The 26,855-nt window shown below is 42.8% G+C and overlaps 1 protein-coding gene across 14 annotated transcripts in view; it reads left to right on the top strand.

Annotated features, from left to right (window-relative positions):
• The window catches only part of ADGRL3 (adhesion G protein-coupled receptor L3), a 489,715-nt gene that overhangs the window by 339,819 nt on the left and 123,041 nt on the right, over window positions 1-26,855 (top strand). For 13 of the 14 annotated variants that reach the window (XM_030948024.1, XM_030948015.1, XM_030948022.1 and 10 more), the window contains one exon: window positions 7,156-7,236. The exons of the other annotated variant lie outside the window; for it this stretch is intronic. In XM_030948024.1, the coding sequence (XP_030803884.1) occupies window positions 7,156-7,236 (81 nt within the window). The remainder of the gene's footprint in view (window positions 1-7,155; window positions 7,237-26,855) is intronic. 14 annotated transcript variants of the gene reach the window in all.

Raw genomic sequence — 26,855 nt, 5'->3', positions numbered from 1 at the left:
ATTCAGTCTCTGAGAGGTGGCTAAAAAATCTTTCTGGGTTTTACTGTATTTGCCATTGCTAAACCTGCTCTGGGTGGTTTGTGACCAATATTTGTCATCTGCTCCAGGGCTCTGAGGACTGCATTGCTCCAAATCCCTCTGATTCCTCTGCACCAAAATCCTCCTCCTCCTCTCCCATGTTTTTCAGTACAGGTGGCTGATAAATCGTATTTCATAGCACAGTGAGCACATCTGGGAGGGGAGGAAAAATTCAACATGTCATGTTTCTTTAGCCTGCTGGGCAAGCCTGTGGGGAGACAAGCTCAAAAAAAAGTGCAGCCCTGGAGGTCAGGTCCCTGCTTTGGGCACTGGAGAAAGCCAGGCCTGGATGCAGCCTTGTTGCCATATGGTGGGGGGACAGGGAAGACAGGAGATCTTTAACACAGTTTAATTATCATGGCACGTGTGAAATATTTCCCAGGTTTTTTAGTTCTTCTTCCTTCCCAGCCTTTCTACCAGGCTCTCGTACCACAGTGTAGATTTTGGGGTGTGCACTGCAGGGTGCAGAGCATCACTGGAGCCAAGGTGCTGCTAAATTCAAATGTTTTGAAGTCCTTAATAGAAGGATGCGGTTTATCCAAAAATAAGTTATGATGATCGCACATCAAAATGAGGAATCTTGGTATGACTTTAAGAAGCTCATTCACCTCTGGCTTCAGCTGGAACACGAGCTTCTGAGTCCTAAATACTCCTTGGAAAATACACATCTGCCACTAGTGAAAAGCTTCCAGTTATTTTAGTTGCTATAGTACTCAGGTTTTAGCCCATTCCTTTGGCATTATTTTTGTCCTTATTTTCTCCTGTATCTCAAACCTAGCCTTGGTGCTCTCAAGTAATGGCTGTCACATGGGGGACAGCTTGGTCATCAAAAAGGGTCACTTTGTCCTTCCTCTCATGGGTAGAACTGTTTGTTGTGACAAATTAAAAACAGGAATAGTAACACCTCAGAAGAGTCTGGGCCAGCCTCTGCTCATGCAGGCATGCTGCCAGATGCTGCTTTTGGATTTGCATTTTCTCTAAAGCATGAGATGCATGTGTGACAGGGACTTAGCCAAACATCTCCCCAGTTTACCCCTTTCCCCGCATCCTTCTCTGAACTTTATTCCTCGCATCCCAGGTTTTCTTTGCATTTGCCAGCTGCCTTGACTGAGCCTGGAGTTTGCTTTAGCACTGGAAAACTCAGCCATAGCCCACTGAAGTTGCTGGTGTTGGTACCCTCTTTTTTCAGCAGGCAGATGTGACAGGAGCCAGCTGTCCCTCACAGAAGCCACTGCAGGTACCCTGCTCTGTCCTGCTGCAGTGCCTTTAAGCTTGAGATAGTTCCTGGTATGAAATACAAGAGACAAAATGGCAAGGGAGCAGACATAACGTAGCCAGAGAGCTCCTCCTGGAAAAGAGGGTTTTCTTGTACTCATAAGCAGCCAGGGCTTCGAGGGAAGCACAGGGAAATGACCAAGGGAAGAGGAGGGGAGAGCGTGAGTTGCTGCTACCCTAAGGAGTTAAAAGGGCATTGAGAGATGAAAGAGAGATGTACAGATGAAAGAGAGAGACTCCATAAAAGGCCATGAATAAATGAAGCAGTGGACAGAATCTGTGCTAACTCTGACACGTCTGAGGAAGAGAATGGCTTTATAAAAGCTTTATTTAAAAAGAAGGCTTTTAGTGCAAAATGGAAAAGGGTGGGCAGTGAGGGAATGGTGTTTTGTAAATGAAAGGCAGACAAAAAGGCTGCCAGGAGAAGTCTGAATATTTGCAGAGTAATAGGTCTGAATTAAATTTGTTTAATGGCATGTCAAAAGGGTTTGTTAACAAGCCCACCAGCTTTTTAATTTCTCTTTTCATATGTTTTTATATATGCCTACATATTATGGGATTCAAAAAGAGGGGAGAAAAAAGGACAAGAAAAAAATTAACTAGTTTTGAAAATGAAAGAGGATGAGAGTGATGATCCTAGGAAGCTACACTCCAACAAAGTATGTGTAGTCTTTTGCTAGAGAATAATTTGGATTTTTAAAAAAATCATGTTAACATTTACAGAATTACATAAATGTTCCCAAAAAGTAATGTTGTATTTTATAGATCAGATCATCACAGACAAACTAGACTGCTTTTAAAAAATATTATTTTCAGTTACATGGGGAGAAAAAGCCACAGTATGTAAAGAATATTTTATCTGTAGAGCTGTTAGTAAAATTGTCATTATATTTTCCAAGCATTTTCCTCAGAATATGTATTTTGCATACCTAGTATGTGTCCATCCTATTGTTATTTTTTTAAAAAAGTAAAAATCTGTGAAGAACTGAAATCAGAGGCTCAGGAATGGATATGTGGTTTCATGGGTATTACCTAATTAATGATCCAAGCAAATGGACTAACAGATGAGGGATTAAATCCATGGAGGTGGCTGCATTCAGAGGTGCAGACAAGAGGGGGTGTAGGAGAGGCAGTACCTGGGAACACGGGTCATCAGAGATACCAGCACGAAATTAAATTAAATCCTCTGCATGAAATGCTGACTAGCTTGTCTAAAAAAGGATCTTGGGAACTGGTGAACCTGTGGAAGACAAAAGAATGCTAAAATAGGCTGGAAAATGGGTGGAAATCTGAGTAATCTGACATGACAGCAAAAACAATGTGTTGCAGTGATCGCCTCTGGATAAGGACAGCAAAGAAAAGGGACTCTCATCCCTTGAGAACAAAGAGTCTGAAGGATGTTTGTTTAAAAAAATATATATCTCCTGGTGGCTTCTCACTGCTGCTGCTGGATCTGAGTCAGGTGTGGGGCAGAACTGCAATTCAGATGCACAACTATCCATACCCACCGTGGGCACTGAGCAAAGGAGCAGCAGGGAAAAGGAAGAGCCATTCATTCAGGTGACTGTGGTTGTCTCCATGCATCACCAGGGCTTTAGGAGATAAGTCACCAAATGTTTTAAAAAGTTTTAAAAGGCCTTTTAGCCTGGTAAATGTTGGTAGTTTTTTTCCTTTGCTTTTGGGGGTTTGAATCTTTCAGTCTTGTGTTTTCTATTCAGGTTTTTCTCTTTGATAGTGAACCGGAAAAATCTCAGGTATAAAATGAGCAGGGGCCAGGCACAAAAGTTTCCTAAGTGCACACATGACAGTATGCATTGTATCTAGAAAAATCAAATGTCACCAGCCCTGGAAATTTGGCCCAGGATCAGGAGGAAGGCCTTCCCTCTCAGGTGCTACAAACAGTGGGTATCTTCCAAAAAGGATCAGAAGGAAGTGGTTTTAATAGATACACGCATGAGACTTCTTTGTTGCTACTTTTCTTGGTTAGCCCATGCATTTGCAGATTTTTTCTGTAGTTTTATATCATTGCATCTGTAGATGACTAAATCACTTAGGGGCAGATTTTTGAAGATGTGTGGATGTTTATTTTCTGTCTATGAGCATCCAGATCCCTTTTTTAAGAAAACAGTAAAGAAAAAAAAATCCCTTAGGCCAAGCTATTATGTTTCCTTCAGTCTTCACAAAACATTATCTTTGTTCTTTTAAGTTACTGGCTTTTTAAAATGTGTTGTATCTCTCATGTGTCAGACCCGAAAATAATGGCCAGTCAAGCACTTTTTCTAATTCACAAACATCTTTCTCATTTCCTCGACCTGAGGAGGGCATGTCACCAGATAGACTTTCAAGGTCATATCCATATTGTTGCTCCCAAAATTGTTTCTACCAAACATGGGGGTTTTTTCACATTGTCACAGCACATGCAGGTGGCCTGGCTGCTGTGAAGACTGCTGGTTTGTGGCTGCCTGTGCCACACCTGTGTTTGCCCTGTCTCACCCAAGATGGGGTTGATATTTAGGCAGTGTTGGCCAGCCCTGCATCCCTGTGTGGTGGTGCAGGAAAAGCAGGTCAGGGACGATCCCCAGCTGTCTTCCAGCCATGGGCACAGGCCTCTCCGGGCAAAGAGGGATGAAGGAAATAGAATGCAACCTGAGCTGGTAGGTGCAAAATTGGCAACTTCATCAACTACTTTGATGATTACATTTGATTGCTGTTTACTTTTCTACCTGGGAGCTGGCTGCAGAAAGGGCAGATGGGTAAAGGCAGGGTGGGACTGGGAGAAGGCCATGCAAGCTGTTCTGGTACAAGGCATGCTTCACTTCCCATCAGCAACAGAGACATCTTGACCTTTGGTATTTTGTCAGAAGTCTCTTTCTTCTTCTTGCGCCACTGTCAGCTCAGACTCAATGTGCAGAGAAAACAGCTGAAGGACTGGAGAGACAGGTGTGGAGTGTTGGAGTGTTTGTGCCTTTTACTTATTTATTTTTAAGGCTCTCACATCCATTTTTTAAAGTGCTTTTCTACAGCAGCTGGAACTGAAGAGAGGGAGTCCCTCATTCCTAGAGCTGGGGCTTGCAGTAAGCACCTGAAACTGCAAAACTGACTCCACAGGGACTGGGAGTTGGCCTCACTTGGGAAAGCTCATTCTGTCAGCCTTTGAGATCAACTTGACCTGTACCAGTGATATCAGTCTCAAAATCTTTCATAGGTACAATAGGTTTGGGTTTTTTTGAATTGAGTGAGTGGCAGCCCTTTTAATGCCATTAAAGCCAAGAAGACCACGTGCTTGTGCACCAGCCCCATTGCCAGGTCTGTCTTCAGACACTTCCCCTTGCCTCCCTTCCCTCAACTGTCTCAAAGGTCACCACTAGCAATAATGGTAAAACCAAAGCAAAAATGTGATTCTGTTGATTAAAAAAGATTCATAAGGTAATAGTGGAGATGCTTTGTTTCTCCAGTTTGAACACACTGATGAATCTGAATAGCAAGTGAGCTGGCATTCAATGCCCAGAAAATGAATCACATCAATTGTTTGCATAGCTTTTTTTGGAGAAGGAATATTAAAATCCAAAGTTTGATTTATTAGCATTGTGAGAAGTGTGCAATGTAACAGAAGTCTAGGTTTTTTTTAGTAGTACGTAGTAGTAACAGAAGTCTGATTTTAATTTTTTTTGGAGTACTGTTTTGCATCAGCAGCAAATAGATAAAAGCTTTCTGCAACTTGCTTCATTTATCACTAGAGAGCATTTGATGCTACTGCTTCCTCCATATAAAGTAAAAGCCTTAATAAAGCAATAATAAGCTTCTATAGTTATTACTCAATTGTAATGAATGTCTAAACAAACTCACAGATGTTTTTTAGTCTTTCATGTAATGTGGGTGTATCTTATTTACTCCAGCCTAGCCCTTTAAGCCTCCGGAATCATTCTTTATTTTTGGTTTGCTCCCAGGAAGACCAGGTGATTTTAAAAAAATCCCAACCAAACAAAAAAAAACCAAAATGCGTGTGTCAGCAGTGTGCCCAGAGCAAGTCCAGCAAAGGGCCATAATGATGATAAAGGGATTGAAGCTTCTCTTTGTGGGGATGGGCTGAAAAGCTGTGAGTATCCAGCCTGGACCAGATCATCCAAGGGATCTTACTGATGTGTATAAGTACATGATGACAGGGAATAAAAAAGATGGAGCTAGGCTCTTCTTACAGGCAGATAATGGAAAACCTTTTCTGCTTTTTTCTTTTCCTGTGAGGGTGGCAAGGCACTGGTACAGATTGCCTAGAGAGATTGTGGAGTCTCCGTCCTTAGAGATATTGGAAATCAGACTGGACACTTGCTATGGGCTCTTGCTGCCCTTGAGCTGGGCTAGGTGATTTCCAGAGTTTCCTGCCAAGCTCAGCTGTTTTACATTTCAGTGGCATCTTTGATGCAGCAAATGAGGAGACTGTTCTGTGTTATAAGGGCACTGATCATCCTGCACACTGAGCAGCTCGGAGTGAGAGAAGAATGTCTGCTTGTTTCTGCTGCAGAACCGAGCAGCTATTAAATGATGACTTTTGCTCACTAATGACATCAAATGGGTTTTTAACATGTAAACGAGGAGAGGAAAGCAGTGACTTGTTGTTTGCTATGGGTTTGCCTGAAGCAAATTTCCCATATTAAAGCACTTAAAAGCAAATACAGAATTTATGATGTCTTGGTAGATTTTAAACCTGAATTATGTCCAGTTGTTGTAATGGCTAATAATGCAAATTATCTGAGTCATCCTCAGTGTAAAGCAGTAAATATAACCTGCACATTCAGACACACTTCTTTTTTTTTTTTCTCTCCTTTTTCTCATTAATATTTTATCTCCCTGAAGAGATGTTTTCAACATATTATGTGCACCAGCATACTGTGCTTGTGGTATTCCTGGATGTCATTACAAAGAAGCCTGAAGACTGTACTGCTGCTCCTCTGCCTGTGACGCTAGCTTGGAAATTGCTTGGAGCAACAACAGCAAGTGTCAACAGGGAGCTGTATTAATTATTTGGAATGTGTCTCTTAAGAGGAATCAACTGCTTTTATTGCAGAATGAATATTACTTGAAATGGGAAGGTTACTCTAACTGTTATCATAATCTATGTGTCATTAACTTCCCATGTTTAGAAGAAGAGATTAACAACCCTGTAAATTGGTCCAGTAAATAGATGAATTATAAAAAAATGTTTTTATTATAAATAGAAGTTTCTCAATATAGTTACCTCCAAATTGCTGGAGAAGGATTGAGTCTTTAGCAACTGAGAAACTGCATGATGGTGTTGAGAACCAAAAAAATCTTCCACTCATGTGAAAGCAATGCTGAGCTCTGAAAAATGATATGTGTGTCTCCTGCAGGTGGGACAAACAGGTGGGATTGTGCTTCATACCATGCTTCCTTCTAAAATGGCTGTGACATAGGAACACTTGTTTCCCTCCTAAAGTGAGATTAACAGATTGAATGGGTTTGTGTGAAATTGGGTTCTCTTCCATAGCATATATATATAGAGAGAGAAAACGTTTCAGGGGAACATGGTGTAAAGTATATGTAGTAGTGGTAAAGCAGGTGTAACTAAAGTTCACCAGAGTACCCCTGTCTGCAAGGAAGAAGTGAGAGATGGGGAAGTGGTTTCAGCTTGTCACCAGGTGCTTCCATAAATGGAAGTTCATTGTGAAAAACACACAGAACAAAATACTTGTGAAGCTGTTTTGAATCCAAATGCTGTGTATTTGACTGTAGCCCTGATAGATCTGTGTAGGAAACAGCAGAACTAAACCACTTATTTGTCCACAGGGCAGGCTCACCACGGGCAGGTTTCCTACATTGCCCCACCGATCCACCTGGATTCGGATCTGGAGAGGCCGCCATCCAAGGGTGAGTCCGTGGGACAGTCTCCATTCCCTTGCATTCCAAACTAGCCACAGCCATGGGTGGATACCACTCACTTGTTCACTGAGCCTCCATGGCCAAACTGTCACCCTCCATCCAAGGACACTCTGGGGAGCAAATTAATTCCTGCAGGAGAGATGTATGTAGGATGACCGTGTCCCATGTGTCCCATTACATAGCTTTGAACATCCCATCACTTCACAGGGTGCTTTGCTGTCCCCAGTGGTTCACTCCTGCAGGGACAGGTTCACCTTAGGTCCTGCCCTCTGTCTTGCACCTTTCCTTCCTAATGGCAGTGCAAAGGCAAAGGGAGCTGCTGGCAGAATGCAAAAGGGCAGATTTCCACTGCCCTTCAGGTGAGTGAAGGTTGTACAATGGTTCAAGCCTAGATTCAGTCCTCATTTCTCTTCCTTGAGGGGTTTTTTTCTAGACTTGGTGAGGAGATGATCATTACAGAAGATGAATTAAATTTTAGGTGGGCTGTGATTGCCCTTGGGAGTGAGGCTAGTAGCCAATATGTACAAAGTCCAGAATAGCCCTGCTAAGACAGGTACCTGGCATGGTAGGTATGGTGCAAATAAAGCAATATGAATGCAAGCACTTGATTCCTCTGCCCCATTTGGAAGATCATTCCCTAGTGCTGAGCCCCCAGTGTTTGCTCCTGAGGCCTGGGGAAATGAGGCTGTCCCCAAAGCAAGCATATGTGGTGGTGCAGACTTCTTACACCTCCCTTTGCTCCTTTTGGTTAGGCTGGCCAATATTCAGGCATGATATCAAAGAAAATAGCTTGTTCTTCTTGGAATAAATGATAACAAAGCAAAAATCATACAGGATTATGAAGGGATTTCTTGGTCAACTCTGCAACTGGATATTAACATCAAACCCAGGGAATGTTGTGGAAGAAGAGAATGGGAGGAAGAGAACAGCCAAAGTGTAATAGCATGGAGATATTCTATACCTTAGGTTTAGGGTTTTTTCCCTTTTTCCCACTCTTCAAAGGGTGCTACAGTGGCAGAAAGAGTACCAAATCCACCTGTGTGGTGATTGTCACCATTCTGCCACAACGCTCTAAGGCTGTTGGTGTGTGTTTGTGTCTGCACGTTTCCCTAACTGCTCTTAATTGAAAGATGTGAGGTGGAACCACGTGCTGGGTGGTGCGAGGATGCCAGATTCACAGTTCTCTCTCCAAATCTGGTCTTGCCGTGAGTCAGGCTGGTTGTGCACAATCTTCTGGCAGTCCACAACCTCCCTTCAGCTTTAAGTTAAGTACCTTGGGGTTTGACATGTGCATTTGAGATCGTCAGCTTCTTCTAAGTCGTTTGAAAACCTCCAGTTCGGTGGTAAAATTTACTGCCTTGCTTTTATGGCAGAGCACTCTGGTGAGGCAGAGACAGTTATGACTTGCAGGACCTTCTTGCTCTAGTCTGTCATTGAGGTGATGAATCAGAGCTTACTTAGAATAGGTCAATGTAAATCTTTGCCTTGGCATCTGAACAGACTGTAGAATATTGAAGGATGCCGGAACAGCAGCAGGACAGAGAACCTGTGTTTTGCTTTCTCCAAGCTAAACGACTAACAAAACTCTTCAGTGATCTGCTGTTCATGAGGGCAGAGCTACCTCCACAAGATAAATGGCAGTGCCACCAGGAGCAGGGCAAAGTGGGTCAGGCAGAACAGCTGCAGTGCTTGCAGAGAGGGTAAAATGGAGTTTGTCCAACATAAACTGCTACACTGACAGCTTTCACCAGGGCCTCCTCCCCCCTGGTTGAGAGATCTTAAAGAGGAGCTGCTCATAGTGGAAGAACTGATATTACTGCTGCTGTGTGCTGGTAAAAGGACTTGAATACTCTTGTGTAACTTAATAGGAAAGGGCCAGAGAGAAAGCCAGCTCTGGAGGTATCAATCTATTAGCTGGTGACTAGGGGCTGTTAAAAATATAGTAATTGGCACTGTCTCCTGGGGGAAGAGCAAGGCTTTCCTCTGGCCCTGGGATGTGGGATGTGTAGCTCTGCTGCCTCATTTCTAGTCTCAGCATCCAAAATCCATTAGAGTATTGTAATAATGTTTTTTTCCCCCTAAGTATATTAGGCTCATAATTCCTTTTTGTTTGTCTGCTTTTTGTGACACCTTACAACATGCTTGGGTCACGTTCCAAGCTTCATCCACAAGATCTGTTTTAAACAAAGGAGTAAAAAATACCTGTCCTTAAGCTTGTGTTCCTCCATATTTCCTGTACCTGGGTCTCCAAAACTAGAGCAGCATTATGACTATCAGCATAAACCATTAATGCTTCTGGCTACTCCTTTCATGCTCTTCATTTCCCCTCCCCTTGCATTAAGCTGAGCACCTGGTGCAGGCCAACTTTGCACTCAGAGTGGCGAAAAGAAGCAGCCACCATACAGTTTTAATTGTAATAAATGGAAATAGAACCTGGGTAGGACGCTTTAAGAGAAGCATCTTTCCTTCCTGTATTGTCAAAAAAAGATACAGCTTTAGTGCTCCTGTGGGTCTATGCAGTTGCAATTCTCAGCTGACAGATTTATTTGTAACTGCCTCTTCCTTTTCCTTTTTAAAAATTTTATCGCTGGTGACATTTACACACATTGTTTATGCATGCAGGGGATTTTTACCTGCCTTTCAGAGTCCTGACACTGGTGGTGAATAGAGTATAAACTGCAGTAGTTTACTAGTACATTAGTGTCACTGTGCATTACAGGGTAATTACTCTGAGCCACTGCTCTGTGCAGCCACCCGGTAATGACACTGTACATCACTGAATAGAAATGAAGCCTTGAATCAGCATTTTTCATCAAGACACCTCTTAGTCCCCACCCGCTTTTTAATTTGAGGCTGTTGTAAATTTAGTTCTGTGTATGAAGCACTGTTAACTACCATTTTTACACCTCCTTTCAATCCGACAATTGGATGTGACTACATGATTTTTATGCAAGTGTTTACACCCTCTTTGTACAGAATAATTCCAGGCACAGCTGAGACCTTAGGTTGTGATATCACAGACTGAAGATCAAACCTGTGTTTAATAATGGTTAATGACAATAGCAAGGAGTTCCATAGATGAGAGTCACACTGATACTCTGGCTTAGAAAAGGATTTTATAGAATTATCATATCTAGCAATAAATTAAATTAAATGTTTATTTAATTTAAAATTAATTTCTCATATTCTGCCAGGTACTAAAACACGGTAAAGAAGTGAATTAAACACACCAAATATGTGCACTAAAACGATTTATAAAGCTGTGTAGAAGCACATCTTAACCTATATGTGGAATCATATTGAACTTGAAATGTATGCCTGGCATGTAAAGCTAGGCAGCCTGAGAACTCACCTGCCCTGTTGAGCTGATGTTTTGTAAAGGTTTCCTTCTAAGCTGAAGTCCAGAGAGTAGTTATCTTGGAGATTGATATGCTCGAAGTCAGTACATTTCCTAAACACTAACTGATAAGCAAAACTTTGGACTGGTCCCCAGTTCTAGAAATAAATAGCAAATAAAGGAGGCACAGGAAGTTCTTATCCTTCTGTGCAGATTTCTCTAGCCAGGGAGATTGTTATGGCACCATGTTAAGGCATTGTGGGAGGTTTTCCTGTAAACCTCAGTTATCAGGTTCATATTCCATAAACACAGAATCTGGCCCTAGTCCTTAGACAGCAAACAGGAAACCAGAGGTTTTACTGGGTTTGCGCCTTTCTTTTCCATCTTAGTGGAAGATATCCTTTTGTGCTTTCTTTCTTCAAAACCTGGATCCATTCTGCCATTTTCCCCCCCTTTGCATTTGCAGTCTTTGTGGGAGAACCTTTCCTGAACACAGCAGAAGCTCAGTGAAATCCTATAACCAAAAATAGAGTAGGCTTTTTATAAGTGTGAATTCTGGGTCTTATTTGTTTTTCCCCTCCCAAAGGTCCCAAGAGGGTTGATGGCTTTGCAGATGATGTAGGAGGATCTGACAGCTGGGCTTATTGCACAGCCCCAGTCCTCCTTCCCAGGTCCAGAGGAAGGGGAGTGCTGGGCAGCGAGGCCCAGTGGCACTCCTTGCCTTAATTCAAGCTGACACATGGGGTCACATATCCTGTGCTCACCCAGCCCTGAGACACCAGCTTGCCTGCCTCTCCCTGCCCTGGTCCGGCACTGAGAGAAGTGCTGTCCAGGACTGCCTGCTGTGAGCCAGTGCTGGCCAGGCACCTTCTGTTTCCAGGCTTTTTTATTTTCTGCTGGAGTCCCCCTGGGGAAGGCATTCTCTCAGTTTGGGAGTCCTTTACAGTGTCCCTCTGCTTTACTCATCTTGCTCCTTCTGAGTTAGTGATATGTTTCCAGCTTCTTAAGGCAATATTATTTTCCTCACATCATTCAGGTGGAAGAGTCCAGGGGAGAGGCTAATTTGATGCCTTTAAGCCAAGAAAGGATCATGCAGTGAATGCTATTTGGGGTCTCCTGTGCTCAGGACCCTCATTCCCTTTTCCCTATGCAATTCTGGGGTGCCATGTTGTGTCCTGCTCCTTCTTGGTCATGTACTTTGCTTTTGCTCAGCCTTTTTCTCCAGGATGACATCTCTCAGGGCTTCCTCTTTGTGGCTGCCCTGAGCCCACTAGAGCATCCCCCTCATTCCAGCGTGGGATGTGAGTGCTCATTGCAGGCAGCCAGCACTCTCCTGTTATCCCAAGTGGCTTTTAGGAAAGCAGTGTGTAAGAGGCATGCAGGAAACTGGTGTTGCACCAGTTGGGTGGAAGGGAGGTGACTGTCACCACACCTGCACCATCTGTGGAAAGGTTTTGCGATGACTACAAGCCTCATGTGTACTGTGAATTTGCAGCTGCTTTGTTTCAAAGTCTGTTCTTGAATCTGTCTGCAGAGATTTGCTTGTTGTGTTCCTTTGCTGTTTGTTTGCTTTTCGTTGGAGTTCTGGTTTTTGGTTTTCCCCTTGTGATTGGCAGCCTCATTCAAGGCTGGATCTCCATCTTCAAACAGGTCAACATTGTAATGTGATGGGTTTTGGGCAGGGTGGTAGATGTGGATGCAGGAGGATACAGGAATCTGCTGCCAGATATGGAGCTTGTTTTGGTCCTGAAAATGGTGGAGGAATGGATGAGCTCTGATACAATGTTTTTCTCAGTTTTATGCAGAGCTCTCCAAAAATCTCCCGTTGTGGCTCAGGTCTGTACTGTGATGTCCACCTTTCTGGACTACACTGATGTTCCTAGGGCAGGCAGCTGCTTTGAACATGAGCCGTGCTCCATATTTATTAATTTGTCATTAGGTATCATGTATGGGGCTAACAAGTATCATACCAGAGCTCCTGGAAATCTTGCGGCCAGCCTGACTTCTCTTTGCTTGTTGCCATCAGTGAGGTCCCACCTTGCATCCTGCAGCTCTCCACAGTCAGAAAGAGTTAATTGCACGCTGCTCACCATTTGAGTTTTCACTGTGGTGCTGAACTGTTGCTCTGATTTCTCTGGAATGTGTGTTTTCACTGCACAGGAGCACCTTGGGGCATTGCTGTTTATTTATAAGATAACAGCATTTGCTCTAGCAGAAAGCTGGAGCTAACAAAGTCTCTCAAAAAGGAGTGCTAACTCCTCTGTGCTGGTGGAAACTGTTCAAAGTATTTACACTTGAAAATATTTAAGGATTTTGGGGAAGGGGGGAAGAACACTCTGAGTGATATTTAACACCTTTTCCATTATTCTTAGTTATCTGAAAAAAAAATTATAAAAGGGCACGTTTAAGAACCTTCTTTTTACAAGCTAGCCACTGTCTTGTAAAGGAGTATTGCTATGGAGATCAGCCTGAACTGTGATTCAAAGATGCCTTGAAATGTTACTCTTTGTAGGCCGTTTGAAGCCACTGTATGACCTGATTAAGCTCAAAATGGATGTGAGAAGCAGAGCTCACTCTTTGAGATTTTTTAAAAGCTTAATAAGGGATAAAAATGAACAAACACCAGCGCTGAGGTGGTTTTGGCGATGGGCAAAAAACCACACGGTTAGCTTAAAACAATGTTCTCTAGACACTGTTACATTACAGAGCGTACATGCATATTCATAAGAGGATATGCATATTCAGATATTCTTGTGAGTTTAGGTGTTCCATGAATTCTTTTGCTTGGTTTTAACCTTTGACTTGTCTGCATGCCATCCTTCAGATTAAATCAATGTATTTTATTTCTTCTCATGACTCCATCCTGTTGTTTTTACACTCCCTGAAGAGTCAGTAAATTCTTCTAGTGGTGTTCTGGTTTTTGTCACTGTTATCTTATCATAAGATAGTCCACAAATGTGAGGAGCCACCTAATTACCTTACACCATTCTCTGAGTTAGTTACATGAATAAAAGCATTTTAACATCACATAGTCTCTATTTTAATGTTATGCTATGGCCTAAGATATATTTATCAAACTACTATTCATATAAGCTATATGGTGCGTACATAAACTGAAAGATTGCACTGTACCAAAAAGCAGTTAACAGGAAATATAAATTGCACCATATCAAAATCTTTGTTATTAATAATGATATGCAAAAGCTAATACATAAATGCACTAGCCAATGCTCTATTGTCATTTATAACAATGGACATGGACATGCACCCAGGAGATTTTTTTGACAGTGGCCTTTGTTTTCTGCTGCGCTGGGTTTTGCCACTTGCCATCAGTGGTGGAAGTTTTCACCCACCTGACAGTGGCAACAGCTGGAAAGTAGAGTCAGCTATGGTGGTGCACCCTCAAGCATCACTAATCTAAAGTGACTGTCCTATTACCAGCTTGAAAAAAAGCTGTTGAACCAGTTCAATGTGAAAAGAAGAGTGTAGTGCTGCGTACAGGATCAGACCCTTTCTCAAACTCTTTTTTTCCTTTTCTGCCAGACTAATTTTTGGCTACACTTCTCTTCCTGAAATATTTATAGGGCAAATAACTGTTTTAAATGAGCAGATGGGGGAGACATAAGACAAGCTGTTAAATTAATAAACATGTGTGGTGCTTTATCAGTAAGGGAGCCCATTTTGGCATTTCTTCTGGATGATTTGTATGGCCTATCACCATTGCACCTGGTGCAGGGACAAGAAATGGGCACTTAATAACCAAACAATGTGCAAACTCCTTCCATTATAACTTCATTATGTCAGATATAATCGTCTATAACTAGATGTCAAATACATAATTTATGTCCAGCTCCCCTGTGGAATAGTGGGCATATGAATGAATGGTCCCATTAATGGGAAGGAGCTTTTACTGTAACTTTTCCCCTCCTGGTACATGGTCCATTTTGTCATCTGGTATTAATTCTGAATCATTTCAGGGCTGCAGAAAAATGCCTGTTATATTTGTATTTGTGTAATGGGAGAAGATGGCAAATAAATCATATGAGAGATCAAATTTCAGGTTCACTGATTTCCTAAGCCACATGCCTGTGTGAAAGAGACTAGGATTGGTCTGCAGTGCTTTGATTGAGAGGCATAACTAGCCTTCATTTTACACATCCAGAGATGTTAAAAAGGCACATGAAGTAAGGTAGCACTTCCTGTGGGAGCCCCCTGCCACAAGGAGCTCAGCCCCTGGAAAGCCAGGATTTGCCACTGCAGCTGTGCTGCTGGCATCCTTTGCTGTGTGTTGTGTCATCTCTTGCACTGTGCCATGTGGGGCCTGTCTAGAGAAGGGCTCCATGACATAACTGGATTGTGTCATCATCCCCTGGAAGGATAGGGGATATGAAAACCCTGTTTTTCTAGAGGATTCTTCTGGAAACATATGGCTGTGTTGGAGTGGGACATAGGATCCCAGTTGTTCAGTGGAGGGCTTGTGTATGTTCACAAATAGGTACAAATTCAAAGGATCAGGTTGGCAAAATTGCCTTTTATACATTTTTATTATTGTTATAATATGTGATACTGTTACAATGTGTTATAGTGTATAATGATCAGGGGTCTGAAGCAGCTCTCCTAGGAAAGCAGCCGAGAGTTGGTGTTTGTTCAGCATGGAGAAGGGAAGGCCTCCAGGAGACCTTCCAGCACCTTCAGGGGGCCTACAAGAGAGATGGGGACAAACATTTTATCACAGCTTGTTGCAACAGGACAAGGGATAATGGCTTTAAACTGAAAGAGATACGAGAAACAAATTCTTTCTTGTGAGTGTGGTGAGGCATTGGCACGGGTTGCCCAGAGAAGCTGTGAATGCCCCATCCCTGGAACTGTTCAAGGCCAGGTTGGATGGGGCTCTGAGCAGCCTGGTCTAGTGGAAGGTGTCCCTGCCCATGGCAGGAGGGTTGGAACCAGGTGGTCCTTAAGGTCCCTTCCAACCCAAACTATTCTATGAGTCTCTGATTTTCTGTTGCTGTTATTTTTCACTATGTGGATGATGTATTCACAGAAAGAAAATCACCCTTACAAAAGAAATGTTAAAAATGTTCTAGTTAATGACAAGTTAGGAACAGCAACTTCTAAAGACCTGGGCTATCCAGTGGTGTAGTCTCTCTGTCTTCCAGTAAAATGCAGAAACATAGTTTACCATGTTCTTGTAGAAGTTAATCAGCAGTGCTGTAGAAAGGCAGGCAGATGATTTCCCATACAAGCAAATCATGTTAGGCTCAAACATACTACTTTTGACAGCATTGAGTCAAAGAGTTTTGTGTTTATTTGATGGCTCTTCAGCCGTGCAGGGGGATTTTCTGTAGGTAAGCAGGTTTGTTTTGTTTTTTTTTACAGCAGTTTGCTCTTGGAATCATCTTTGTCTGAATAAGGTATTATTGGAAATGAGAGATTTCCACCAGAGACAGCGATCTGATGTTTTATAAAATGTCTGGTTTTCGAGCCTGTTTTGGCCCCTGGATTTCCTCAAAGTGAATTGTTGAATTTTGATTCTTTTCTTTGTGTCTTGTTTGTTGCAAGGAATCCTAGTGGTGTGATATAATCCATTCAGAGGGAAAGTTATACCTGTGCCTTGTGTACCTCACTCTTAAAAAGAGCTTTTGGAAAACGCAGCCTTAATAAATGCTTACTAAATACTGATTTACTGATTATGGAACACCATGCTAAGATTGTAACTTGGCTCCCTCATAAGAGTCCTCATATTTTATGATTTTCAGCCAAGTAAATTTGGCTTGAAACCCACAGTGTTTGCTCAGAAGAGAAGGGCTGCTATCCTCTAGTTCCAAATGGTTTGTTGCTGCCTTCAGAGTGACTTGATGTAGTTTGCTCTCCTTGAAAGCTCACAAGAAGCAGTACTTGAAAGATCTTACTGCTTGTAAGAACAGATAGAAAGGTTGATTAGCTGTAATGATAAGGGTTAGAGGGCCAGCATGCGTGAGGGTGCAGCAGCCGTGGGGCTGTTGGCCAAGGAGCTTTCAGGGATGGAGAAAAACAGCTGGACTTGGGGCAAGAAGAAGACTTTGCCCTTACCCAGCCTGGGATGCTGGGGTTTTTGCAGATAGGAACAGGGAAAAGCTTAGAGATTTATCATGCTAATTAGCAGTAATTCACTGCAGCTGTTTGTTTTGCTGTTGGTTTTTCGATTTTTTTTTTAATTTTTTTTTTTTTGAGAAAATTGTTTGGGCTTTATTCTTTAGAAAATGACCACAGCTATGGATGCCCTCATGGCAGTCTCCCCTTTAGATTTTCTCAAAGTCCTAGGTTCATGTTTATCTCATTATGAACACTGCTTCCCACAGATGAGTGTGTGTGTGACTGTATTATGCCCACAAATTTACTAGCAGACATGGAGCAAAATAACACTGTTACTGAGTAAACAATTACATTTCATTTTCAGGAATAAAAGGGAATGTGTGCCCATAAATCTTCTTCTAAATAATCTGTGTTGGAGAGTAAAAAGAAGATGAGGTTTCTAAATTCATGAAGGCCCTTCACAGTGGAATCCTGTGTGCCACTGAAGTGGAACAAGCTTATTTATATTTTATTGTGCTTCTAGATCAAGCTGTATTATTATGGGCTGCATTCCCCTGACATTATAGCTGTTGCTAAGGAAGAGGTACATTATGTTAATATTTTGTGACCATAACTATGCAGGCTGGGTTATGTGCATTGAAGAAGTTGGAGTGAGGGGAGAAGTTAATGCACCATTTTGATTAGAGTCTCCTCAGATTGTTGCTCACATTTAGAAGTGAAAACTAAGCTTGAATTTGAGAATAATTCACACAGAAAATGGGAGAAAACCAAACAATTGAAACAATTTGTTCACTGAACTTTAAAATTGCTCAGCAGTTGGAATCTGGAGCCAGTGCTGCTAAGAGGGAATCTGGCAGAAGCAAGCTGAATGCTACAACCAAACACGCACAGTGAAGAATTTCACAGCTTCCTCACGCCTTAATGTGTTTGGATCATGTAAACAGAGCATTCATCCTTAATTCCTATTTCCTGACCATTTCCAATGCTGGTGTCTATTATGTGGTTTTAGTACTTTCTCATTCATTTAGCTTGATTCACTAAGAGCCTGCAGTGTGGCCAGCACCACGCACCAAGTGAAATGGCAAATGATCCATTAGCTCCAGTGTAGGGAGTCAGATAAAAGGCCAGAGTCCTGGGCAAGATACTGATGTCCATGCTGGTTATTTTAACAAATACACTCTACAGACTGTATTGATAAGCATTATGAAAATGTTTACACAACAAGTAAAATAAACAAGGAAGGATCTTGGCATTTCTCCTGAAGGAACGTTCTGAACTGAGTTTCCCCTTTCAAAACTGTTTTCTCATTAATACTGCTGCCAAGGCATGAAGCAGCCACAGAGGAGGACTGGATGGGTACGAGCTCGTCTCGATTCTGCTGTGCCTTGTACCTCACTGGTTGAGCCAGGACAGTGTCCTCAGGAGCATTCTCAGGGTTATCATGGTCATGGCACCTGAAAATAGGTAATACTTGCCTTGTACTACTGCCTCACACTTTCAAACATTCAGTGCAACAGAGCTGGGTTTGCACCTGGATCAGTTGGGTGAGGCTTATCCCTTGCTAATCTCATCTCCTAAATCCAGGGGCGCTGAGCATGCAGGTCCACCCAGCTGAGATCAGTCCTGTGTGCCAGAGCTGCAGCAAGGAGTGGTCCTCAATTAGGGCAGGGAAACCCATCCATGCTTGCCAGCATCCTAACTCTGTTAGTGCTTTTTAACATCAGCTTCAGCCTCTGACCCTGCTATGATGAGCACAGCAGCCTTTCCTCCCTTATCCTCACTGTCCTTTTTTCTCAAACCTTGTGCAGTGTGATTTTGTGACCCTCAACAAGGCTTTAGGGGCGTTAATATTACCTTTCCCTAGCTAAGGCTGCAGTAATTTATGTTAGACCTTGTTGCATGCACCTGATCATAAAATCCGTCTGAAAACTAAGGTGCCTGGCCTGGGAAGTGTCTCTTGGGCAAATGAAACATAGTCTGAGACAAGAGCAGAATGGAGGGGTGAGAGGGAGTGGAGAACTCACTCCTGAGAGTCAGTGCGTGCTTTATTCTGTGTTCTAAAGAAGGAAATGGGAGGAATAAAGAGTAGCAGCAGGAATAAAGAGCAGAAACAGGTAGCAGGGTCTGTGCACCTGCTATCTGTTGCTGGGTGGACATGGGAGAGCTTGTTGGGCAAGCTGCATGGCTTGGAGTAGAGGAAGGCAAGATGGGGTGGAAAAAATGGGGGGAGGGATTTTAAGAAGGTTTTATGTATAGAGAAATTTAGAATCCTTTAGCTTTAGACAATTGAGACTTTCACTGCCTCCAGCAACTACGCACAGACTAATCACTATAACATTTATATTCCTTCTTTCCTACTCCAGGCACCTATTTCTATCTGCTTGCTTCTTTCCAGCTTTTTTGCTTTGAGCTGCTGCAATTTAACAGCAAAAATCCAGATATTCCCTTCATTATCATTAACTACTCCTACCCTGTCCTCCTAGCAGTAATATAGAGCTCAGCCTAAATGTCAAGAGCAGCTCAATGTGCTCATCCATTTTTGCAATGTGTTGAAGTCTCCTTATCCTGGCTACCCAAATCTTCAGCTCCTGTCCCTTTCAGATTGGTGTGGCTGTGCCTGCTGGCTCCTGAGGCCATGGGCTGGGATATTAAAAGTCCATGTTGTCCCCATAATCCACCCATGGTTTTAAAAAGTGTCCCCTTACAGCCTAAGGTTTGTGCTTATCTTCACAGGACATTGTTCCTCTCATTGTGTTTGGTTAAATAACCACTCCTTGGTGTAGATATTTTGCATATAAGCTGACAGGGTTGACATTGTGAGTATTTTGCAATCATTTGTTTAATTAGCTGAAGCTCTCTGGGGAGAAGGATGGAAATGGCATGCTCCCAAAGTCTAATTTAAATCTGTTTTGCTTTTTTCTATTTATTTTTGATGGAGGGCTTGTAATGCAAAGCATTAGAAAAGGTACAAGTGAATGGAAAGCAAGAGAAACCCTTTTGTTGATGGGCAATGCCTCAGCAACAAAATCGTGCAAATACAGAAAGGAAATTGGATTGAGTAAAATGACCTACAAGAGGAAAAAATGGAATTAAGTCTATGCAGCTGTCTTGTCTTTTTTTTTTTTTTAACCTGCACTTCCTCTCTGTTTTCTTTTAGTGCAATGCTTAATTAAGCTTCTCCTTTGTTTGGAGGTTAATTCCTTTTCTAATCTACAGCTATTTGTACAAAGGTGTTCATTACTGGAGCGAACAAAGGCTGCAGACAGGAGAGTGGCAGGGAAGTGGGAAGACATTTTTTTTTTTTTTTGCTCACAGTGAAATCTCAAGGCCCTGCTTTCAGATGCAGGATTCCTGTGTCAATTCTCCTCTGCTTGCTGCTTCCAGTGAAATGGTTCCTGGGGGCAGCTGAAGGTTCTGCTGCAGCACCAGGGCTGTGCTGTCCTGGCTGCTCACTTAATGCACTTAATGCGAGATCTTTGTGCTGAGGCAGACCCTCAAACTCTTACCTGACTTACACATAACGACCACTGGTTTCTTTTTGATGCTTACCTGCCCATTGAAATCACCAAAAAATTAAGATCCTAAACATTTAACAAGATCCAGTGCCATCTTCTTGAGTCCCCATGGAGCAGCGAGTTCCTGCATGCACAGTCACAGCCTGTCCTCATTGCTCAGGGTAGGCTCTCCTGCTTGCTGGCATCACAGTGGTCAGAGTACCTGAAGTTTCTGGTTTTGCTGCAGTGTTTGTAGAGCACACATTCATCATATAAAAGTGTTTATATTGTAAGAAACTGCTGGAGCAACACTAAATTTTGCTGCTGAGCTGAAGTGCTGGGGAGCAGGTAACAGTGATGGAGTAGGGACCAGCCCACCACAGGGCTGTCAGTCTGTCTCTCTTGCTTGTTGTGCTTGCCCAGGCAAGTGGAATTGAACACAAGAGCAAGAGCTAAAACGGCTTTTAGAGGAATAAAGTCTGTGATTTCTAAAGGAATGACAGAATGCCCCAATAGTCAAAGCAGGATCCCTCTAGCTTGGGTAGCTCTGTTAGGAGCAATGTGGCCAGTCCCATCTCCAGGCATTGCTCTGCCCACACAGTCCTCCACCTTCCTGTGGCATGGTTTTAATAAAGGACTGCTCCTTCCAAACAGTGGGGAAAGCTGAGCATGACCTAGGAGCCAGTGCTTGCTGTTGGGAGACCAGATTTTATTTTTACATTTCCTTGTGCTGGTTGTGTGATTAGTCATTTCATGCACTCACACGTATATCTAGTTTTTGTAGAAAGTGATTTTTTAACTGTGGCACACCCTAACCTTGTGGCTGTTTATTTTCATGTACTATTCTGACTAATGGGAAATGTTTTTTTGGTTCTTCAGAACTTCTAGGTTTGAAGGGAAAGAGAAAAGGCAATTGCAGAGCTGGGCAATTATTGCTGACACCGCGTAATTAATGTACAAATATTTCCAAAATCAGCAGCTAATGACAGAAATACACGTCCTGTCCTTGCCATGCAGAAAAGAAATGGGTTTATACTTCAAAATGCTTTTTGTTTGTTGCACTCTCTAGGCACCATGGTTGATAATCTACACACACAGGTAAAATATTTTGCACTTTTTGACATTTTATTTTTTCAGAAGAATTGTCAAGATGAGAAATGGCACAAATGGCTCAAGGAGTATTGACTTTTGCAATCAGTAGCTAGTGAAATTAACATCTTCCTTCTGTTCTCTTTGCACAGACAATTATAAATTAGATTCAGAAAACATGTTCCCAGAGGCGTGGGTTTGGGTTTTAAGAGAACACTGGCATGGGAAGGAGGGAAAACATCTTAGCACAGAGCGTTTTACCCTCATTTGTAGGTGGCTCAAAGCTACAAGCCTTAAAAAAAATTAAATTAATAGAAGAGGAAAAGAAGAAAAATGTGGGTGGAAAAGCAGCACAGGACAAAACAAGAGGCTGTTGCATTCAGTTGTGCAAGAGGTGCTGGGAAAATACAGAGCACAGTGTATGAGCAGTAAGAATGGAGGAACTCCATCCTCAAGGTTCTCCCATCCATCAAAATTGTGCCTTTGAGCATTTCCAAACACAGAGGTAGAAAAAGCAGAGCAGAAGGGGCTCCTAGTGAAGAACACAAGTTACACTTAGAGTCCTGGGGTTTTTCCACAGCCAGATCCCATCAGGGATGTGGTGGTATTTCTAGGGTGTTTTCTTGACCCCCATTTCCAGCCTGATCTCCAGCATATTGTCCACATACAGCCTCTTCCCAGAGGCACCTGGAGTGGTGCCGCACAGGGAGAGAGTGTTCTGTGAGCACCTCAGAGTTGTTAGTTGGATTTTCAGCAAACCCAGTTTCTGCCCCAAAATCCTCACACCCACGTCCCCCTCCCCATGTGCCCCAGAGGGCCTCAGTACATAAACCTGCATCTCTTGGACTCAGATGCCAAGGAAATGTAAGTAACAGCAACTTTTATTGACCATAATTGCACTTGAATTAACTAGATGCCTGTGTAGTTGATGGCTCCTGCAGCCTGACATCCCTCCTGCAGCACAGGAAACCTCATTGCTTTGCCTCACAACACTTCCTATGCCAGAAAGCTTCAGAGGGCACAGCTCTCTTGGCATAACTCTAAAATAACTTGGCAAGTAAGCTCCGGAGGCTTAAACTCTTGTCTCAGCTGGGATACATAATTATCCAACTACCTGCTTCTTTGATCTTCCCTTTGTTCTCTTTTTTCACAGAGCTATCATTTGCTCACACACCCCCAAAAAAAAAAAAAAAAAAGGGAGGGAGGCAGAAATAGGAGGGAAAAAGGAAAAAAGGAACAGGATTGAACACACTCCCTGCAATCTGCAGGCAGGGCTGAGATGCAGCCTTGGCTCTGCTCTTTGTGTCCTCAGGGTGGTAGTGCAGCTACTGCTTCCCCATGCACTGCCTTGCCCGGCTGGCAGGGAGGAGGAAGCACATCCTAACGTTTAATTTGCTGTTCAAAGCTTTGTTGTACCTACATCGCTGTATTTAAATGACACGGATGCATCTGCTGTGAGCTTTGTTTCCTTAAGCTCTGTCAGGGTTGCTGGGGTGAGTGGCAAAAGGGGTGGGTTTGAGACTGTGCTAGATGAGACGGTTTGGAGTTGGGGACTGCAAATCACTGTGAGATCAGAAAGGATTTAGCAAAAATTTCTTCTGCCACTCTATTGCAACCTCAGGGGATGGGCAGCTAGGTGGGTGAAGAATAAAGAAATAAATATATAGGTACCTTTTACTAGGTCCAAAGATACTAAGATTTTTTTTTTCCTCTGTGTCCAATAAAGACCAATGCAGTTTGTCAGAAATCTATAAAGAAGCTGCTATTACTGACTGGATAACTGAGAGTTTTTCATGCAGCACTTTTCAAAAGGCAAAGGAACTTCACACAGTTCCAGCAGCAGCCGCAAGCAAGAATGAACCACTGCGTAGTTATTGAGGCTGCATCCCTCAATGCTTCTTTTGTCCTTAAATTTCTTTTGTTGGGGTTTATTCACGATGCTGGTGTGCTGCTATTCTGAAAAGTGTGGTATTACAGGAAAAGATAATCGGATGGTGGGATTTAAGCTGTTGCAGAAGGGAGTGTAGAGTACATGATCCACTTAAAATTAAGAGGGTAGCTAAAAATCCACAGAATTTTACAGTGCACAGACCATAATATACTGCAGGGCATCCGTCTTTAGCAGGAGGGGTTCAAATCAGTGGAGGTTTTCAGCCTTCATCTATGAAATCACTTTAGTGTTTGGGTTTTTCATTTGGCTTTCTACTCAATTTGATTGTGGCCATGTTTAAATAATGTCAGAGCGGAAATTGGTTTTATTGGACTTAATTTTGTCCACAGCAAGATGTACATTGCCTTGAAATATGATGTAATTCCCAAGCAGAACGAGATGGGCTTCTCTTCAAGTCAGACCTCAGCTCTGGTGTCTTGGTTTTAATACACCAGGCTGCAAAGTAGCAGGAAATGGTGGAAATTGCAAGGTGGAAGTGGGTTTAAATGGCAGTAATCTCTACCCTTGCTTCAGGCAGAGAGCTGTAAATTGCTACTCTGTCTTGGCTCTTGCCCTAATGCAGGTTGTTGCTTGGCTTTTGTTTGATGGTATTTCACCTTTAAGTGGACAAAGGTAAAATAAAATATTGAGAAAAGAAAGTTATATAGCACTAGGAGAAAAAAAACAAAACAAAAACAAAAAAAGAGCAGTCCAAACACCTCATAGTGCTGGATGTGACTATTTCTTAGATGGAAAAAACTTCCAAAGGTGAATGCACACAGATGGATATACTGGCTGTGAGTGAGGAATAGCTGCAGTCTTTGATTAAATGCAGTTGAGTGAAAAAAACCAAAGAAACATGGTGCAAGATCTCCCAAAGCCCTGAAATTATTAATGGCTCATCCAGCAGCCACGTTCCATGTTGGCGCCTCCGAGGCACCACACTGTTATCTTAAAAAACAACACAGGAATTTCAGCAGTGTGAAGAACTATTAAAAAAAAAAAGAAAAAGAAAAGGGGAAGGAAAAAAAAAGGAAAAAAATTGCTCACATTTTCAGGTTGCCATGGTTTTTGGAGACGGTGGTATTCACTGCATTCCAGATATCGAATGTAGACAGAGCTAATTTCACCTGGAGGAGTGGTGGGATTTTCTCTTCTTTTTAAAGGGAAGATTTTGTCTGTTTGTTCTTGACCTACAGTTTCTGTGGGGCTGCTTGTTTGTCTATGGATTTTGTGTGTGTGCATGCAGAAATGTCGCCAAAGGAGATCGATAGTGAGTCTGTTGGGCTCTGCTTAATAATGCTGAGGTTTAGCTGGCGTAGGTGTGCAGTAACTCAGTGCACTGAGTGCCCCTATCGAAGATAAAGGGTGGCAAGCCAATTTCTGGCTAAGAGTCACTGCTTTCTCAGCAGGCAGATTCAGCAGTTGGACCAATCTGACAGTGATGCAAGCCCCTGAGCCTGAGTTTTTGGCACAGGGGCTGGAACAGTACCAGTTGGTTCCCACAGAGGTCAGAGCAGATGATTCCCGGTGCCTTCTTGCTTTAAAAGTCTGCAAAGCAGTGTGAGGAGTTTCTGTGTATATTTTTTGAAGAGGGATAGTTTATTCAACTGTGCATACTGTAATAGCTTTGTGCTGGGCTGCATTATCCTCACTGGCTGGCAGGAAATGACATTTCCCCTTCCCTCTTCCTAGCAGTACTTGGGATTTGGTGTATATATTCAGCTTCAAAGAGATTTTTTCATTTGCACATGGGAATATTTGTCTTGTCATAATAACCGTGGCCTCAAAATTTGCCATTAACTGAAAAAAGAAAATTGTCTCATTGCTGCACACACACTTTATGAAGATGTTTCTCTTATCCTACACAGTGTTTTTTTGGTTAAAAAATTTATAACCAGAATCCAGGAGAGGCTGTGCAAGTCAGAACATGGTTTGTTCACTCTGTGCTCAATCCCCCCCTTGAGCCCAGTGCAGTTTGTCACTAATCCAGGTGGATTTGAGCTGCAGGCTGTAATGTAGGAAGAGAAATGCACAGCAGGGTGCATGTCCTATCAGGTAAGAAATGTGAAAGAGTCTGTTCCAACACAGGGTTGCAGCTGGGACTGATGCTCCTCCTGCTTTTCTCTAAATAGCTCCTGGTGGTCGCACACTACTTTAAATGTGAAACATTTGATGCAGAGGTAGAGAGGTAAATATGGTTTTCTGTAGACAAAGCAGTGCATATCCACACACGTTATCTGGAGACAGCAGTGGGGATAGCAAATTCATTTCGTTTTTTGTTCTGAATATTCGTTTTCTCTGCTAAAAAGCACATTTTCTTTTGCCTTTGACACCTGTAGCCATTTGCTGTACCAGTGGAAATGGAGGGTAAAAATATCCCTATGATAATTTGGTAGTACTTTATACCAACTGTGCCATCACTTTGCACAGGCATAAAAATGACTAGATGAGGTACAGAAAATCAGTCTGTAAATCCATAAAAATTGTGGGGTTTTTGCATCTACTGATTTTCCATTGTCTGTATTCATTAACAGAGAGCAAAATGGATGAATTAGTGTTCAGTTCCAGGCAGCTGTTCATCTAACTTCCCCAGGCTGCACATGCTGAGGGTGTTTAGGATATTTTCACTTACAAAGAAATTTTAAAAATTCACCAGCTTCTGTTATCTCTTCTGCTTTCTATGGAGCCATCTGAGGCCAGGGAGCCCACTGCTGTGTTTTGTGCTTCCCTGAGGCTTGGCTCTGATGGTGTGCCCACCTTCTAACAAAGATTTCATACCAAAGAGTGGCTTTTGCAGGGATCCTTCTACTTCTCTGAATGCTTCCCAGACCTCAGCCACCAACCTCTGTTTTGGAGCTTACGTTTTCCATTAAGAACAGCCTGGGAGGTGCTGAGCTCTGCTTGCTATGTTGGTCCTGCTGGAGTGCATAAAGAAATAGCTCTAGGTTGGCAACAGGGGATTTTTGAACTTGGAAGAGCAGTGGGAAAGCTTTGAGCCTACAGTGGCAGTATAGTAAAAGGACTGTAACTTGGATGTGTCACTTACCAAGCAGTAGAAAGGCTTGATTTCTTTTATGAGAAAGCATTGTGCTGTCCTGCATGTTTACAAGCATGGGGAAGGCTGTGGATTAGGCACACTTTGGCAGCCGGTCTGTAAATTCGCAGCCCACGGGGAGAAGGGATTTGGAGCAGTGTTGGGGGTGTCCCACTGCTCCAGGCACAGCTGGAGCGAGAGGCCAAGAAGCCAGGCAAAAGCCAGGTTTCCTTGCAATCAAGAACCTGGTGTGTGCTGGAAGGAGGGTGAAAGGAAGCTCTCTGGGATTTCAAAAGGAATATTAGCCCTGTTCCCTTTGGCCTGACACATGCTGAAGGGCAGAGAGACAAAAGGCCTGCTCACAGAGCTGGGCATGAGAGCCCATCCTGGGCAGGAGGCTGAGGAGAGGCAGCCAGGAGAGGGGCAGATGCTTGGACCTGTCTGGAAAACACGACTGAGTAATTTGGGATACAGATGGCATGTCAGAGAGAAAGACTGCATAGGGTATTAATATGGTGAGTGGCTTTCTTGGGGGGGACACTTCTTAAGCTGTTATTTTTCTCCCTTTCTCTGGCTCCGTGCTGCTGATCACAAGAGGAGAAGAGGGTTATTATAGATATTAGCTATTTAGACACTAGAGATAAC

Source organism: Camarhynchus parvulus, chromosome 4 (assembly GCF_901933205.1).
Source record: "Camarhynchus parvulus chromosome 4, STF_HiC, whole genome shotgun sequence".
Classification (NCBI taxonomy): domain Eukaryota; kingdom Metazoa; phylum Chordata; class Aves; order Passeriformes; family Thraupidae; genus Camarhynchus; species Camarhynchus parvulus.
The sequence above is the reverse complement of the archived record's forward strand: the minus strand, read 5'-3'. Positions and strand labels throughout refer to the sequence as shown.